Source organism: Hakea prostrata, chromosome 2 (genome assembly GCF_041222555.1).
Source record: "Hakea prostrata isolate BN-2017 chromosome 2, UWA_Hpros_2, whole genome shotgun sequence".
NCBI classification, from domain to species: domain Eukaryota; kingdom Viridiplantae; phylum Streptophyta; class Magnoliopsida; order Proteales; family Proteaceae; genus Hakea; species Hakea prostrata.
In genome coordinates, this window is record NC_142601.1 from 37,280,404 (window position 1) to 37,297,824 (window position 17,421).

The 17,421-nt window shown below is 38.7% G+C and overlaps 1 protein-coding gene across 2 annotated transcripts in view; it reads right to left on the bottom strand.

Moving 5' to 3' along the window:
* LOC149024291 (protein DOUBLE-STRAND BREAK FORMATION-like) overlaps positions 1 to 17,421 on the bottom strand; it is a 40,552-nt gene that overhangs the window by 6,274 nt on the left and 16,857 nt on the right. The window contains exon 3 of one of the 2 annotated variants that reach the window (XM_089142922.1): positions 16,616 to 16,759. The exons of the other annotated variant lie outside the window; for it this stretch is intronic. Within the exon in view, the coding sequence (XP_088999048.1) occupies positions 16,616 to 16,759 (144 nt within the window). The remainder of the gene's footprint in view (positions 1 to 16,615; positions 16,760 to 17,421) is intronic. 2 annotated transcript variants of the gene reach the window in all.

Genomic DNA, 17,421 nt, shown 5'->3' on the forward strand with positions numbered 1-17,421 from the left:
AACAAAATATCGAAAACCATGCCTATTACTAATTCTACAAGGGCCCCAAATATCGGAATGAACAAGAGAAAATAAGGACTCACTAAGAGATGATGAGCGTGGAGGATAGGTGGCACGATGATGCTTCCCTAACTCACACGCTTCACAATTTAATCTGGACACTCGATTTAAAAGAAGGAAATAAAATTTTTAATCTAGGTAAAGACAGATGGCCTAAACGACAGTGCCACTGGAGAGCATCTACACAATCATCAGAAAGAGCCGCAATAGGGGTAGCATAGTCCAGATAGTAGAGTCCGTTCCTTTCACACCCTCCACCAATCGTCTTCCTCGTGTGAAGGTCCTGGAAAACACAATAAGTGGGAGTAAAAGTCACATAACAGTTTAGTGCTTCAGTTAATTGACTAACAGATAATAAGTTAAAAGGAAAGTTAGCAACATGAAGTACGAATGATAAAATAAGAGAAGGTATAGGAGAAACACTTCCAGAGCCTAGAATAGGTGTGGAAGTCCCATTAGTTATGACAACAGAATTTTTAGTGGTAGATTTAGAAAAAGAGCTAAAAAGTGATGACTTACCAGTCATATGGGAAGAGGCCCCTGAATCGATGATCCAAGGGGTGGGAGTAGAAGTGAGAAGTGTTGTGTTACCTGCATGAGAAAGTGTGGCAGCAGAAGTACTAGTGGATGTGGAAGCGCCAGTTACAATAGTTTGCAATCGGCGAAGGATTTGGCTTACATCATCTCTTAGAGTCTTAGACAAGTCCCCTGAAGAAGATCCAGAACCACTATCGTTGTTTGCTACAGTATCAGTACCACCATCAGAAACGGCATGATTGGCAAGGTGCTTGGCCCACTCTGGTTTTCCATGTTTGGCCCAACAAGCTTCCACTAAGTGCCCTGTTTTACCGCAATGAGTACAAAGTCGAGATGTCTTATCAGACAGTTGAACACCACGACCTCCAAAAGACCTACTAACTCCCCCTGAACCACGACCACGTCCCCTTCCATAAGAGGTAGTGAAGGCTAAATTTTCTCCTTTAGAACTTTTGTGTGGAGAACTCCCTTCAGGCAAGGCAATACGTTGAAGTCTAGAATATGCTTCACTAAGATTAGGGACATGCTCACCAGCAAGAAGATGTCCTTTGACAGATTTCAGTTCAGGGTTCAATCCTGCAAAAAACTTAGATACAAAAAATTCATTCCGTTAGGCCTTTAGCTTCTCTATATCAGTGGTGAGAGGTTGAAAGACATTCAACTCCTCCATCATGCCTTTAAAGGAGTTGTAATAATCCTGCAGAGACTTGTTAGCTTGCTGAAATTGAAATAGCTTTTCATAAATACTAAAAATCCGAGTCATATTTTTAGCTTGGGAATGAGTCTCTTGCAAATCATCCCATATTCCCTTTGTAGTCTTATGGAACATAACATTCGCTACAATATCAGGTGTCATACTATTCCACATCCAAATTTTGATGATTGCATCATCTTAGATCCAACTAAAATAGGATTTGTCAGTCTCAGCAGGATGAACTTAAGCTTACCTTTTGCAAGTATGTACACCCGTACCGCTTGTGACCACAACAAGTAATTAGAACTACCTTTGAGCTTGATAGATGTAATTTGAACGTTTACATGATCTCCTTGAGATCCTTTTGATTCAGCCGTACTCATGATTGAGTCACGTGTAAGTGAAGACATTAAACTGAAGTAGATAGCACTCAAATCAGTTTTCCAAAACTTGAAGTAGAATGAGCAGAAAAAAAAAATATTTGCAACCTTAGGACAGAATAGGAGAAAAAAAAGAGAGAGGTAACAAAGGTATCCAAGTTCTGGAACATGTAAGAGTAAGGTAATAGGTAGAGAAGATCAGTTCACATGAATATCTGATCTAACAGTCCATAATATACAGCATTAGGTGGCTGCACACCAAGGAAACAGGAAAAAAAAAAAAAGAATTTCAGAAGAGAATATTGAGAACAACACTATTTTGATTCAAAAAAGCTCTGATGCCATGTTAGAAAACAAGCTTTAAACAATCAAAATAGCAGTTGAACTTGAACAAATAAAAGAGAGAAGAAGAAGAGAAGAGAGATGAAGAACTAGTAGAAAAGACCTGTGATTCTTAGCTAAAGAGTCTAGAATCACAGAGCACTTTTATTTATAGCTTCTAATGAATCTAATACAACTTGAGAGACAAGTAATTATCCTCTAGAATAAGGAAACAAAATATTACAGCTTTAGTAACTTCCTAACTCCTAAAATAGAAAGTTCTGAAAATAGAAACTACCACCAAAATAGAAACTATGCTTTCTAAAAACTCCCAAAACTTATGTAGCAAGATTCCCACATTAGAAATAGAAAATATAAGCAAAACAACAGCAAAATACTGTTCACGTGAACAATAAAAGCTGTTTTTACTGTTCACGTGAACAGTAAACTCCAAATTTACGTATACTTCAACATTTTGCAACAGATATTTCTATACTTTTTCTCTGCTGCTACTTCAACAATTTCCAAAAGTTTCACGTATATCAGTTTATGCAACTACATGCACTCCCATTACATTAAATATATGGGAAAACATATTAAAAAAATCTTAAGTGAACTTTGATGACATCTTTGCATCAAGTATTCCATGAATGCAAGGAAACAAAAGAAAAGATGAAAGTACGAGGTTGAAGAAGAACAGAAAATGGTGCAAGGTTGTTTTTTTGGAGTATCGTCTCCAAGACACCCATATTACTCACTAATAATATATGAAAGGAATTACATAATAAAGCAGCCTAGGGAGGTAAAAGAAGAAATGAAGAAAATATAACCAAAGGTGTAATTAACAATCTAGTTTCTAAAGCATAGTTGAATATTTCGTTTCGTTTTGCCATTTTGCCCTTGGGCGAAATGGGCAAAACACTGAAATTTCACCAAGAGGAATTTTGGCTAAATTTCAGAAATTTTTCTTCAAATTCCGATGCCATATTTCGTTGGGTTTATGGGACTTTTTTTGGCATGGTTTTCAGTGTCCAGCCTAATTTGAGGTCAACAAATACCATGGAATTGTTATTTTTGCCTAAAACCTAACCCAAAGTAAAGCTTTGATCGGCGCATGTAAAGGTGTATGTGGGCAAAATTGGAAGTTTGGAACATGAATTCAACAAATGTAAATATAAATATTATGCAAGAGAACACTAAAATTTTCACTAAAATGGAACAAAAAATACAACAACTAGAATTCAATATACAAGTGAAGTATAGTGTAGAATGCAGTAGTCAGTATATGGTTAAAACAGTATTAACAGTAAATGAAGAATTAAAAATTACAATATATGAGGAAGATACATATAAGAATTAAGAAGTCCACAATTATAATACACATTAGACCTACTTTAACCCAATAACAGCTGTTGTGGCAGGCTAGGTCCATCCTTAGCCCCGAACCCATGGAGCTCTGCGTATACTAGACATAGTGAGGGCATGACATAGTATGCCTACAATTGTCCCTGAAGTCAGTTGTTGCCCTTCTATAGGTAACATCATTCAAATAAAGTAGCCATCCCATCCTAAGCCATGTGTCATAAGGAAAATGACTCGGGTACTATGGCTTTGGTCATAGAGGTGGCTATGGTACAATATAACCAAAAATGGACTCCACAAACTATGCGGATCCATCCTCAAACCCATGTAGCAGACCGGTGTGATCCCATATGTAGCAACACCACCCATATCAACAAATGAGCCACCATATGCCCCACCATATACTCTACCATATGCTCCCCCCCCCCATATCCATATCTATATCTGTAGCTAGGCCCATAAGCCTCACATAGTGGAGACCACTCTCCCCGGCATCCAAGCTTATGGATCCTATCGAGTCTGCCAAGCTACTCAAGTTTGCATCCATCTGCCCCGGTGGGTGGAACCAACCATGGCCGTCTATAGAACCCCTAGATGTTGAGCCCCTGGTCCTATAAAGAGGTACGCCACTATGGTGGTCATCTTGGGTGGCATGCATGAACTGTGACTCTCAAGTGAATCTAATGGCGCTCAGTTGTGTCTTTGATAGTGGAACCACCATACACTCTAGAACTCCTCCACCACCACCAACATTATCATCATCATCATCATCACCACCACCATAATCATCATCCTTAGCCTAACAAGGAGGTTGGGTCTTGTCCAAATTCTGCGCACATGTGGATGGCACAAGGGCATTAACCAATCCTTGTCTGCAATAGTAGCACCAGCTGTCTTATATGCATGTACTCAACCCTTGTCAGTCATGAACTCATCTGTCCACTTGGTGAGTAACATGAGGGTCAAGCCTCCCTCTATACTGGTCCAATACTAGCTCACCCTTGTCCTTACCCAATAAACGAGGGGTCCTCATCATCTAAAGTCACCTGGAAGATATTTGCAAGATCCATGACGTCTGCTACACTTAACCCTCTACCTGAGTCCGTACGTGTTGGAGCTTCAATCTCATGTTTCAGTAGACGAAGACAAGGTCATTTAGGGACTCAAACACAATATGTTCCTGATGTAGGATAACCAATATGGAACCAAGACAAAGTGAACCAGCAATTGACCAGGCCAACTCAAGCCAACCAATTCAGTTTAGATGGTCTTCTAAAAGGCCAAAAAAGTATTCCACGTGAACAGCATCACAACCCATTATTTGGCTTGTCAGGAATTTTGCATAGAGGATTTGAGGGCCTAAGATCATATTACATGAAGATTTTATTCTTGGGAGATTTAAAACGTTAGTGTTGGGAAATGCCATGTCAACATTGCCACATCAGCCTCTATTAGTTTTGATTATAACAAACACAAATTACTAATGTCTACATTAAGTTGTGATTGTCCAGCTCATTACTAAAACAAGTGGACCGAATTCAACTCATTAGACCAAACTCACCGGATGTTCAAGCCCAAGTCAAGATCAAGTAATCTTAGACAAGGAATCAAGTCAAGATGAGCATCAAGTTCAAAGCACAAGAAGATGCGAAGATCAAGTCAAGTTCAAGACTTAGATGATTTTAGGACTTAGGACACCTCCATATGCACTCACATATAATTGTATTAAATTATGAGCATATCATGTCACTAAATTGACCTAAGACATATTAGGAGTGTATGAAGCTTAAGTTTGGCTAGAAATACCAAAAACCCAATCAAGTCCAAGTCTCAACTTGCTTGTGCACTCTATGTTGCGGATGTCTGTCTGGCTATAATAAGCAAAACGGACATCTATCTGGTCCTAACTTAGCCTAACTGCTATTTTTTAACGGCTACAATTTGAAATAGATCTCCGTCTAGACTGAAATTTCACAAAAAAATTCTATCCGTTGGGAGGTTGGGCCAAGCAATTGAATGCCATCTTTATAAGCCCAACCATCCCCATTTGAGAGTCTCTACCTTGCTTATTGAGCATTTACTATTTCACAACTCTCAAAGCTCTCAAATTGGTGAACAAGCATTGATCACTTGCCTTCCAACTTCACTCAACTTTGAAGAACATTCCAAAGTTATCGAGCATACTCATTGGAGTAAAGATTGGATTGATTAAAGGCGATTGGGACTTCATTAGTGGTGCATCTCTTCAATTGAGCATTCATATCATTGCATCATACTCACACAAGGGGTAATGTGTCACACCCCTTGTTAGGTACTATGTTCCAATTCTTTAAATTATATTGATTGTTCAATTCTCGTCTAGGTTGATTAAAATTGGTAGAGGGTGCTCTTGCCCTACTTAGGACAAAGATTGTAAAGGGTGCTCTTGCCCTATTGAACATAGATTGTAAAGGATTTGATCTCTACCCATTATATTGAAAGAGAATCACTAGTGGCCAAGAGGGTGCTCTTGCCCTACTTAGGACAAATATTGTAAAGGGTGCTCTTGCCCTATTGAACATAGATTGTAAAGGGTTTGATCTCTACCCATTGTATTGAAAGAGAATCACTAGTGGAATTCTCTATTAAGGCCAAGAGAGGAGTGGACGTACACTTGCAAAGTCGAACCACTATAAAATACTTGTCTTATGGATTGATTGCATTACTTAATTATCATTGAAAATCTACAATTTACTTTGTATTTGCAATTAAACCGAAAAATTAAGCAAGTCCACTAGTTGCAACCAATGAACTAAATATCGGCACATTTCAGGGTTTCGTTGGCTGGCAAAACCAGCGAAACCCCGAAATATCGACGATATTTCGTCGATAATTTCAAAGATCATTTTAGACTCTCGATCAATTCACTGGAACGTAACTCACCTTTTCAGAGTTCATTTTAAGAATTCACGTGAAGGCTATTGATGTATTATAAAAAATAATATAAAATAAAGTATGAAAAGGGATTTGTGGTGTTCACGCTCTCCACACATTAGAGTGACGACATGATGATGTAAGCAGCATTTATTGATTGAATGCAATTTCTAGACATTTCTCAAAGGGTTCCACGCTTCCACACATGATGATGTAAGCAGCATTCATTAATTCATTTTATTTCAATTCATTTGAATCGTTTCTAAACCTTTCTCCTGAGTTCACAGAGTTCGTCGGTTCAAAATAGAGAGTTCACTGATTTTGTCCGTGCTACAGTCTACAGAGTTCGTCGGTTCAAAACATAGAGTTCACAGAGGTCGTCCGTGCTAGAGAGATAATTCCACTTCAGGTGGTGGTTCTTCACTTCCTTTGCGTTTGGGATAATCGAATTTCAGCGGTGATTCCTAGTTCCTCTATGCGGTGGTGAAACCTCACTTCCTCTGTGTGAGGTTCTTCTGTGCCTGGTTCCTCTGTGTATGTTAAACAATTTATATTATTCACATCTTCGCCAGTTCACACTTCACTGAGATTTTAAAGAAATAAAAAGAGGAGAACCAGAGTGTGGTTCCAGCATTAATTTCTATTTCAACAATGGCTTCAATGATTCCAGCGTTGAGAGAAGAGAAGAAGTGAACAACAAGTGAACGATGAGGCATATTTCGCATCTTCTTCTTCTTCTTTAGTCTTCTACTGTCAATTTTGGTCAATTTTCCGGCGATATTGAGCGATTTTTGGGCGATTTTATGTAATTTCGATTTCGGTGTAGGTTTTGGTTCGGTACTCACTGCACTGGGCGAAATTCGCCAAAATTTCGGCGAATTTTGCCGAAATGTTTTTCCATGGTTGCAACCTATTCACCCCCCCCCCTCCCCCTCTAGATTGCCTTAACGGTTAGTTTAGTTTATATTTTCGTAGTTTCCATTTTAGTTATTTATGCATATGGCTAAAATATTAAAGCCTAATAGTTTCTAATTTTAATTGGTTTGTATCCATAAGATTTTATTATCACTAGCTACTAGGATATTAGTTTCTATTTCCAGTCCATAAAAGAAAATTCGACCGAAATTGTCTAAATTTCAATCAAAATGTCTGCATTTTTCAAAAACGAAACGAAATTCCAGTTATTTCAAAAAAGTGTCAAATTTCGACTGAAATTTCAAAGATTTCGACCATTTCAAAGGTTTCGACCGAAATTTTGACAATTTCAACATTCCAACTTGTTTTCCTTAGTTTTTGTTGAGTTCTATCCCATTTTCACCCAATTTCCACGACTCCTTTGCCTTCAAACACCTCTTTTGCTCATTTTTGCCTCCAAACACCTAAGCCACAACAACTACAAAGGAAACTCCGGCAACAATAGAATGTGAAGCATGAGTCATACCCAATAGTTCCAAATTTCCCCCTTTTTTTATTTTTGTTTTGTCCATGCCTTAAATGATCTTGTATTGCCTTGAAATTAATAAATGTTTAGCCTATGACTATGATCTATAATTGTGTTTTGTTAAACTTATCTTTTTATTATTTGCAACCATTTTTTCATTTTCTTATTTTAATAATTATTTTCTAAAATTATGTATTTTATATTATGTATATATGATATATAGGCTTCAACTTAATATATGTGAGACACCATCACTTGATCTAGTCGGTCATTTTATTTTGTTGACTTGTTGTATATGTAACCATTCTACCAAACAATTCATGTATGCTGATGAATCTATACCTGTATGCAATACAGTTTGCACTTGTCGGAACCAGTCATTTGTTAGTATACTTGAATGATAAATTTTCAATGATTGTTTTTTTACAAAATACTAGTTCCATTGTGTTTATTATGCTTGAAATAGGTAGTACGCAAGAATTCAAATCATTTTGAGTCCATATGAGGCCTGAAATTGAAGTTTTAATTTTTATAAAAAAGTGTCCAATTTCAACCGAAATTTCGGCCTTTTGCAAGGTCAAAATTTCTATTTCGGTTGAATTTTCTTCCTTGTTCCAGTCTACTAAAAGTTTCTACTTCTTATAAAGCATTACCAAAGCTATACATAACCCTTTAAATTGCAATAAGAAAAAAAAGACTTTGAAAAAGAAAGAGAGAGAGAGAGAAAAAAAAAAGATGAATTTAGTTTTAGCATTGGGCATTTGCAGCCCCCCTTTTTCTCTCTCTATCCTCTTCTCTTCTCCATCTTATTAGCGCTCTTCTCCTTCTTCCCCTACTTCAAGTCTAATTCTTTTCAGATTTCCCCTTCTTTCCCCTATCTTTTTTATCCTTCTTTCTTCTCTATTTTGTCCCTCATTAATTGGTATTAGAGCCCAAAACTAGGTAACTCTTAACTATTGGATTCTTCGCTCTCTTAAGCTTGCTCTCGATTTTTTTCCTTGCTAAGTTTGTTCTTTTTATGTTCTATCTCCCCTACTAAATCTTCTTCTCTTTGATTTGTCTTCTCTATTTTTTTCTTCTTTCTGTGATCTTCCTCTTCATTATTTCTCCACTTATTCACTTCCACTTTGATTAATATCCCCATTTTTTTCTTCCTTCATTATACAAATATAGAAGTAGCCAAGTACAACTGTACAACTATACAAGTGTAGAATATGAAATAGGAATAACCTAAGCTATATTGCTGCCTAATGTGCTATGGTGGCTCCATCATCTCAATGCCAAGTATTGTGCCTTGGTGAATCCATCCCCTGTCTCAGGACCAAGCGTGCCACTATGATCCTCTCCTCCAACAACAATACATAGTCATCCCATGACATGTTTTGTTGAAGGTTGTCAATGTAGTCGCAAACTGCAACTCTATATGTTGCGTCATCCATAAGAGTGAGACACCTGACTGAGGGAATGTAGAATAGGGATAAAGAATAAAAGATGACTTTGGTCAGTGTAGTGGTGCTGGTGGTGGTAGACCCCGTCCAAAAATGGACTCTGCAACTAACTTTACCCTTAAGCCCAACCAATAATCACTGTAATCGCCACCAGAAGGGATACTCATACCGTAATGTCCATAACCAGTAGGGACATCATAAGGACTATAACCGCAAGCCCCATAAGTAGATGTGGAGACTCTGGATTCATTCAAGTTCATGGATCCCACTGAGCCTATCAAGCTGGTCACATTCATAGGATGGTAAAAAGACCCATATGATGAGGTGTCATCCTCATAGCCATGTCTATGCTGCTTTCCCCTCCCCTTTCAATTGTAGGTTAGAGGATAACCACCATGCGCTTCCCCACCATGATCCGCATCTTGTGTGGCATGTGTGAATTGACTCTCCCCGGTGTATCTCTGGGGGGTAACTGTGTCTCTAGTAATAGAACCGGTATACGCTCTCAAAGTCCTCCACCACCATGATTGTCATCGTCATCATCACCATCATCACCTCATAACCTGCAGTCTCACCGTCATCCCCACTATCCCCCTCATCACCACCATCATCATCATAAGTCTGACTTGAAGCAAGAGCGTCATCTAGATCTACCAGACTTAGCACCGAAGGCATAAACTCACCATCGTGCGCTCCAGGGGCCATCATCCAATCCTCATCCACAATACCAGCTGCCTCCTATGTGTGTGCCTGCCCATCCCGAGATGCCATGAATACATCAACATCAGCCTCCACAACTCAAGCAATCTCTGGGTCAAGCCTCCCTCCAGGCTTGTACAACGCAAGCTCACCCCTGTCCCTTACCCAATCAATGAGGGGATAGTCACCAGCTTATTCCACCTCAAAGATATCGGCGAGGTCGATGAAATCTTGCTGCCCCCACCCTCCTCCTAGTCCCTGGTGTGTTGTAGCTTCAACCTAAGATTGTAGTGGATGAAGACCAAATCATTATGGCGCTACTCCCCAATCTACTCCTCTTCGAGTGGATCAAATTGAATGTACTCCAATTCCTTTGGAAACCAAAGGTGGAGCAAGTCAAGGAGAGGACCCTAATAGCCAATTTCCTAAGGTATAATGCACTTGAACCATATAGAATCCACCACTCAGCTGCATTATGACAAAAATATTAAGTTAACACTTAACAAATAATCTATTAATCTATAAAATGTAATAATAATAATAATAACGCATCTAACCTGGATTGGAGTTAATCCATCTCCTCACAGCACCATTTGAACCAAAGGACCAAAATGTGTCCCTTAGAATCTTTATCTACAATCATTTGTAATGATAGTTAGCTAAATTATTTCAAAAATCAAATGCAAGTCCTAAGTCATAATGCCTACTATCTTCACCTCGTTGTTACAGAATGAATGGAGCATCGAGTTTGGGTCCAACTTTGCAATCAACTGCATCACGGCCTCAAGTAGGTCTATGTCCAACCCCAAAAGTCCGTTGTATTGGTTGTTGGGTTAAGATAATAGGCTGCGTAATTCACAAACTCACAATTAGATTTAAGATTTTCATTAATATAAGAGCGAATGGATTACCAACAAGGCAAGAACCCAGGATATTTAGTTACCAGCCTTATGCAGAAGATGCACAAGATGTTGGTCCATCGTTTATCGACAATGTTTAGGAAACCCTTGTAGCATTTTAGGTTTGCTTTCTTTATAGCAATCTTCATGAGCTGAATGGCTACATACAGGTGAGGCATAGTGGGGCCCTTCAAAGAGGAGTCATCCATATGCAGGACCTTTATAATGGGCTATATGGTCTGCAAAACTCACCTATCTCCATAAATCATCCGATGGAATGTTGTGCCGTACAGACGTGCAGCACGCCAATAGTGCTCCTGACTTTTGACAAAAATATTAAGTTAGTACTAAATAGATAGTGTAGTAACTTGTATTATGAAATAATTGAATAAAATTCACTTATCTAACTTGGATCCACTCCAATCAAACCACTCCTGGGATGCAAACATTGATCTCAGGCCCATCCTCTTCTCTATGATACTATTGAGGGCAATGTAATTTGTCGCAAATCTTGTAGGACCAAGTTGTACTCAGTCACCACCACATGATCTCCTCATCATGTCAAGAGCGTAGACATTATTATACATGAGATTCGTCACCTGTATAGCCTTCTCTACTATGCCCTCAACAATGCGGATCTTCCCAATATCCTTCAAAGTGAGGTCGATATAGTGGGCCATGCAGGGTGTCCAAAATTGATGATACTTAGCTGACATCATCATCATCTCACCCGCTTTCTTAAAGTTGGAGCCGTTTTCAATGACGATCTACACAACATTCTCCAGCCCCACCTCCTCCACCACGTTCTATAGGAGTCCAAAGATATAGTTGTGGTATTTCACAACACCATTAGCATCCACATATCTCAAGAAGACAGTCCTCCTATCACAATACACTATGATGTTGGTAATGGATCTTTTTGTTGGACCGATTCATCCATCAGACATAATAGTGCATCCGTACATCTACCAGAAGGGTCTTATACCCCGAATCTATGCCTCCAACCCATTCTGTTGTGTCAGGTAAGCGGTCATAACCTTTTTAAGGGTGACGCCAGCATATCCAAGACATGCCGATGCAATAGTGTCTATCATCTTCTTATAGTACAGTCCCTATGTTGAGTTCGCTAGAATGGTGTCGTGCAACATCCACTTTCCACTGCTTCTTTAACCTTCCCCTTCATGTTCTTCCATGCACCTATGATCTTGGGCTGCTTCGTTCCCTCCTGAAAACATCAAGATCCTACTCTAGGATTGGGTCTTAACGTTGTGAATAATCAACTGCAAATGGAGGGGCCTTTGACATTGTGACCGACTGAAGATGCTAAACATACCACCCCTTGCCCCTGACCAAAATGCTCTAATCCCAAATCCAAATGCTTTAGCCCCTACAGCCTTGGAGGGACCAACTCTTGTAGCTCCAGCTCTGGCCCTCTCCTACTCCTGCCAATACGATGCCCTGCTCTTTGCCATCGCACGCCTCATCTCCCTCTCCTTCTACTCTCTGCCCACATTAACGGGGTCAATATACTTCTAAGTATCGAATCAACTTTATACGCCAAAGACTGCCTCATCGAGTGCTCTATCCACTCTCCTCTTGTCAGTTTTCTTTTAACCCTGCCCTGTCTCTATTGCCTTCACTACCTCTGCTAAAGCCTTCGTGCATGTGACCACATCATTCTAACTCACGGTGATGTGTGCCTTAAACCTATTAATACCACCTCCCAAAAACCTCCTACCACAGAAATTTCACTATCTTGATTTTGTTTTCATCCACTGCCAAGCAATAGTGTCATACAAGTTAACCCTTCCTCCTACTCTTTGTGCTTGTGCCTCACCCTCCCATGCATCTGTGGCTGTTGTACAGCCTCACCGTGCCTCTATTGTGCCTATGAACCACGCGCCTCCTATGATCCACCTTGCCTCTAACTCCCACTCCCAGACACAATCACTACCACATACAAAATGATGTGTAAGCCACTTAAGAACACCAAAATAATTTTCTCCAACCAAAGAAAAAATCGTGTACCTAGTTAGTAATTTTCCCTTAACTATGTATTTTTTTCTTCAATATAAAATAAACTTTAAAAAAATTTTGGCAAGAAAATAGGCTGCCCATACCAAAATCAGCATTGAAACCTTATAGATAACACTTCAAAAACACAAAGAGCCATTACATTTTTTTATATAATTTCCAAAACCTTTTTTCCTATTTTTCCATAATTATTTATGTATAATTTTTAGTAAATAAACTAATTAGTTATTGGGTGGAAAAATATTTGACTCTGTGAGATCGTAGATCTGCCCATAGAGTTCAACATATATCAAATCCATACTCAAACAAGGCATATATCATGTATATCTTTTTCATTTTAGTATAAGAAAACAAATTTCTTTTATACCTAAAAATAAATAAATATATTACTTTGAGGAAAAAAAATTTCAACACCGTGAGCTTGTAAATCGGCCCACGATGTTCAACATATATTAAATCCATACCGTCAAGCAACATTCTATCATAAATTTTGTAAAAATCAAGTTTGGAGAAGTGTGGTAATATCTGAGATGAAAGTATACAAGATTCAAGTGAAATGCTATTTGATCGAAGTGATGCAAGCGTTCACGGCAAGAATCATGCAAAAACTATCCCCAGATGTTGAAGATCGACTCAAAATTGGCAAGAATCAAGCTAAAACAAGAGAGAGAACCTCTGGAACCCAAATTGAAATTTCGCTCAGAGGTGGCAAAATTTCGATTCTGGTTTGCCTTTTAAAATCGAAATCTTGGCAATATATTGCCGAGAAATTGACCTTATCACGATATTATCACTCCGCGGTCGAAATTTCGCTGAGATTTCAACCATTGGGCAATATATCAACAATATTTTGGCAAAATTTTCAACTTACCATTTTCAAAGCTGTTTTCATTTCGCCAAGTAGTGAAACAGCGAAATTTAGCCGAAATATAATACTATGCTGGATGTTGTCCCATGTCCTAGAACAACGCTTCCTCTTAAGGTTCTTTTGGGTTTTACCTCCTTTATAGTCCCAATTAAGGTGTTTGGGTGTGTTGCCCTTGCTCAAAACCTCACATTCATGGTAAATTTGATCCTCGAGATTTACGGTGTATCTTCCTTGGGTATTCTGCCACTCAAAAAGGGTTAAAGTGTTATCATCCACCTTCTCGATGGTTTTTGTTTACATGAATTTGGTTTTCCAGGAGAACATTCCCTATTTTTCACCTACACCTCTTCAGGGGGAGAATGAGTCTAGTGAAGAGGTTCCAGTTCTTATTACCCCAATAGCAATCCCTTTCAATATTCCTACTGATGATACCCATTTAGAAGATGGAGTAACCAAACAGGAATAATGGTTGATGGACAAGGATAGTGATGTGCATGGGGAGCAACAACTTACATTGCAATCTTCTTTAAAATCTTATTAAAGAACAGCAGTGATAGAAGCTCCCTCTATGGTGCCTAGCATGTCAGATGTACCACCTCCTGGGCCAGCAGAGAGTAGCCCTGGTAAGTTGATTCCTACGTCAGTTTCTAATCCCTAATTAGACTTACCAATTGCACTTAGAAAATAACCATGAGCATGCACTTAGCACCCTATCTTTAACATTGTGTCATATTAGTCACTATCCCAGCTTTCCAATGCTTTCTTTCTTCCCTATCCACTACTCCTATTCCTAGCACCTGACAAGAATCATTAACTCATTCACACTAGAAAGAAGCCATAGATGAAGAGATGTGAGCATTAGGAAGGGGGAAAAGAATTTTAAAAATAAAAATAAAAACTAAACAAGGGATCTGGTGAAAAGGACTTCAAAGTGTAAATGGATGTTTGTCACAAAACACAAAGTTGACAGTATTGTAGAAAGATATAAAGCCAGATTGGTCGCCAAAGGGTTCACTCAAACCTGTGGGTTTGATTATTAAGAAACATTTGCTCCAGTTGCATAAATGAACACAATCCATGTGGTGCTCTCATGTGCAGTGAATTAGGGTTGGTTTCTTCAGCTACTTGATGTGAAGAATGCCTAACTCTATGGGCAAATTCAAGAGGAGGCATACATGTATTTACCACCAGGGTATACATCCACTGAGACTCATGGGAAGGTATGCAAACTTAAACATGCTCTGTATGGGTTGAGAAAGTCCCCAAGAGCATGGTTTAACGAATTTCACAAAGCCGGTGTCCATCGGTTATAGGCAGAGTAATGTTGACCATACCTTACTTATTAAGAAGATTGGTGCTCACATAATACTATAATAGTACTCTAAGTTTATATGGATGACATTGTCATCACAGGCAATAGTGGAGTAGACATTTCAACCTAAAGGCATTCATGGGGGCTGAATTTGAAATCAAAGTCATGGGAAAACACATATTTTTGGGGCATTGAACTGGCATACTCGGCTAATGGTCTCTCTCTTTCTCAGATGAAATATACTCTAGATTTACTGACAAAACAGGGATGTTAAGATGCAAGGCTACTGAGACTCCCATTGAGCCTAACTTACACTTGAAGGCTAAAGACGGGAAATTTGTTGAAAAGGCCAGTTATCAAAGATTGGTTAGGAAGCTGATTTACTTGTCTCATTCTAGGCCAAACATCACTTTCGTTCTTAGCTTGGTGAGTTAGTACATGCATGATCCTCATTTCGCACATCTAGTGCTATCTACCGGATTCTAAGATATCAAAAGGCAGACCCAAGGAAAGGAATTATGACCTCTCCTCATGGGAACTTGAACATCGAAGCATACACAGATGCGGATTGCACAGAATGCCCAAATGACAGGAAATCTACCTCTGGGTACTACACCCATGTGGGAGGAAACTTAGTGACTTGGAGGAGTAAGAAACAGGTAGTTGTTGCCAAGTCCAGTGCCGAAGCAGAGGTAGAGCAATGGCACAGGGGATCTGTGAAGTATTGTCGTTAAAAGGGCTTCTTCAGATCTGAGTGTAGAGTCAAAAGCTCCAATACAGTTGTTTTCAGATAGCAAGTCAGCAATCAGAATAGCCCATAATCCGGATCACATGACAGCGGCAAACATGTAGAGATTGATAGACAATTTATTAAGGAGAAGATCAAGTCTGGACTGATTGACATTTCCTTTGTCTCATCTAAGAACCAAAAGGCTGATATCTTCACTAAGAGACCAAAACCTAGAGCTTTTGGAAATATTTCTAGCAAGTTGGCCATAATAGATATCTATGCACCAACAAGAGGGCAGTGTTGTAATTCTAACAAATAAAGGGTAGACTTGTCAATAGGGAATTATTTGTCATAGTCCCACATCAGAAATTTTCTTTCTTATTACAAATAAAGACTGAATGTGTCTCATTGACACAAGCCAGAAGTTCTCAGACCATTCAACAGTATATTTACTCTCTATGCTCCATCTTGAGGGAGAGTGGTCGAAGGGCATTATTGGAAGAATAGGTCATGGAGGATCTGGAGTTGGTGCTACACTGATTCGAGAATCCAAGTTACCTTTTTGGTTGATTTCCTATGCTAGATGTAATTGTTAGACTTTCCTATAAATAAAGGTATTGGCTATAGGAGGCTTACACATGATGAGTCAGGCATCCTAGAATCTTCTCTGGTTTTCATCTTCCTCCTCTCGCCATTCTGTTTTCCCTTTCGTTTTTCACTAAACTACAATTCAAAAAGTCAATAATTTTCACAAATTTCGTTAAGACGTTTAAAACAAATCTTAAATGGAACACTTGTGCCTGTATTGACTAAATGTTATTTGTTAAAGTTGTTCCTGAACCTGGGCTCTTTCCATCAGCTTCAACACTTATAATTAAACCATGTGTGAACATATGCATCAGAGGATAACCAGTTACCTTAACTGCGATAGTGTAAAATCCATTATCAAATGAACATTCAGCAAATGATAGCCACTCCTTGTATGAAACATGAAGCCAGAGATGAGTTGTGGAATTACATTCCCGAAGAATTAAGGCCTCATACCTTAACATCAAGCAACTCTGGAACACAGGATGTACAAATCACTATGGACCATCAATTCATAATGGATAAAGCAAAAAATACCTAAACAATTTTAGTTCATGGAAAGTAACATGCCAAAAATTTGAAATTCTGATAGAATTACATACATAAACTGGAAATAGATGATGAATCTAAGCGTTACATCCACCACCATTACCACAGATCATTCTTTTCTGCTTAATATACCAGCAGTAGGAACGTGGTAACTAAAAACGGAATACATAGTACTAAGAGAGTTAATGCATTAAGTATGCAAACAAATCAGTCATAAGCAATAGTCACAAAGTTTGCAAGTAACCACAAATTTATGGAATTGATTTCCAATGGAGGTGAGATTATAATTTAGAAGAGTGTCCCTCTGTAAACAAAACAAAGTCACCCAACCATCACACATAGACTGATAATTACACAAATGGATCAGACATCAAGTGCCAGTATTTTGTGGTAGCTTGTTTTCTCAAAAATCTTGGGTTAGGACTTCACATCCATTCATACTTCTGCAATATGAAGTTCAGATACTAAGGAATAAGTTTTAAATTTTACAACTGAAGGAGAACTAGATAATAACAGCAAACAAGAGGAAAGAGAATTATGGAAGTCTCAAGACTCAAGCTACTGAGGCAATGTACAGTTCATTAAT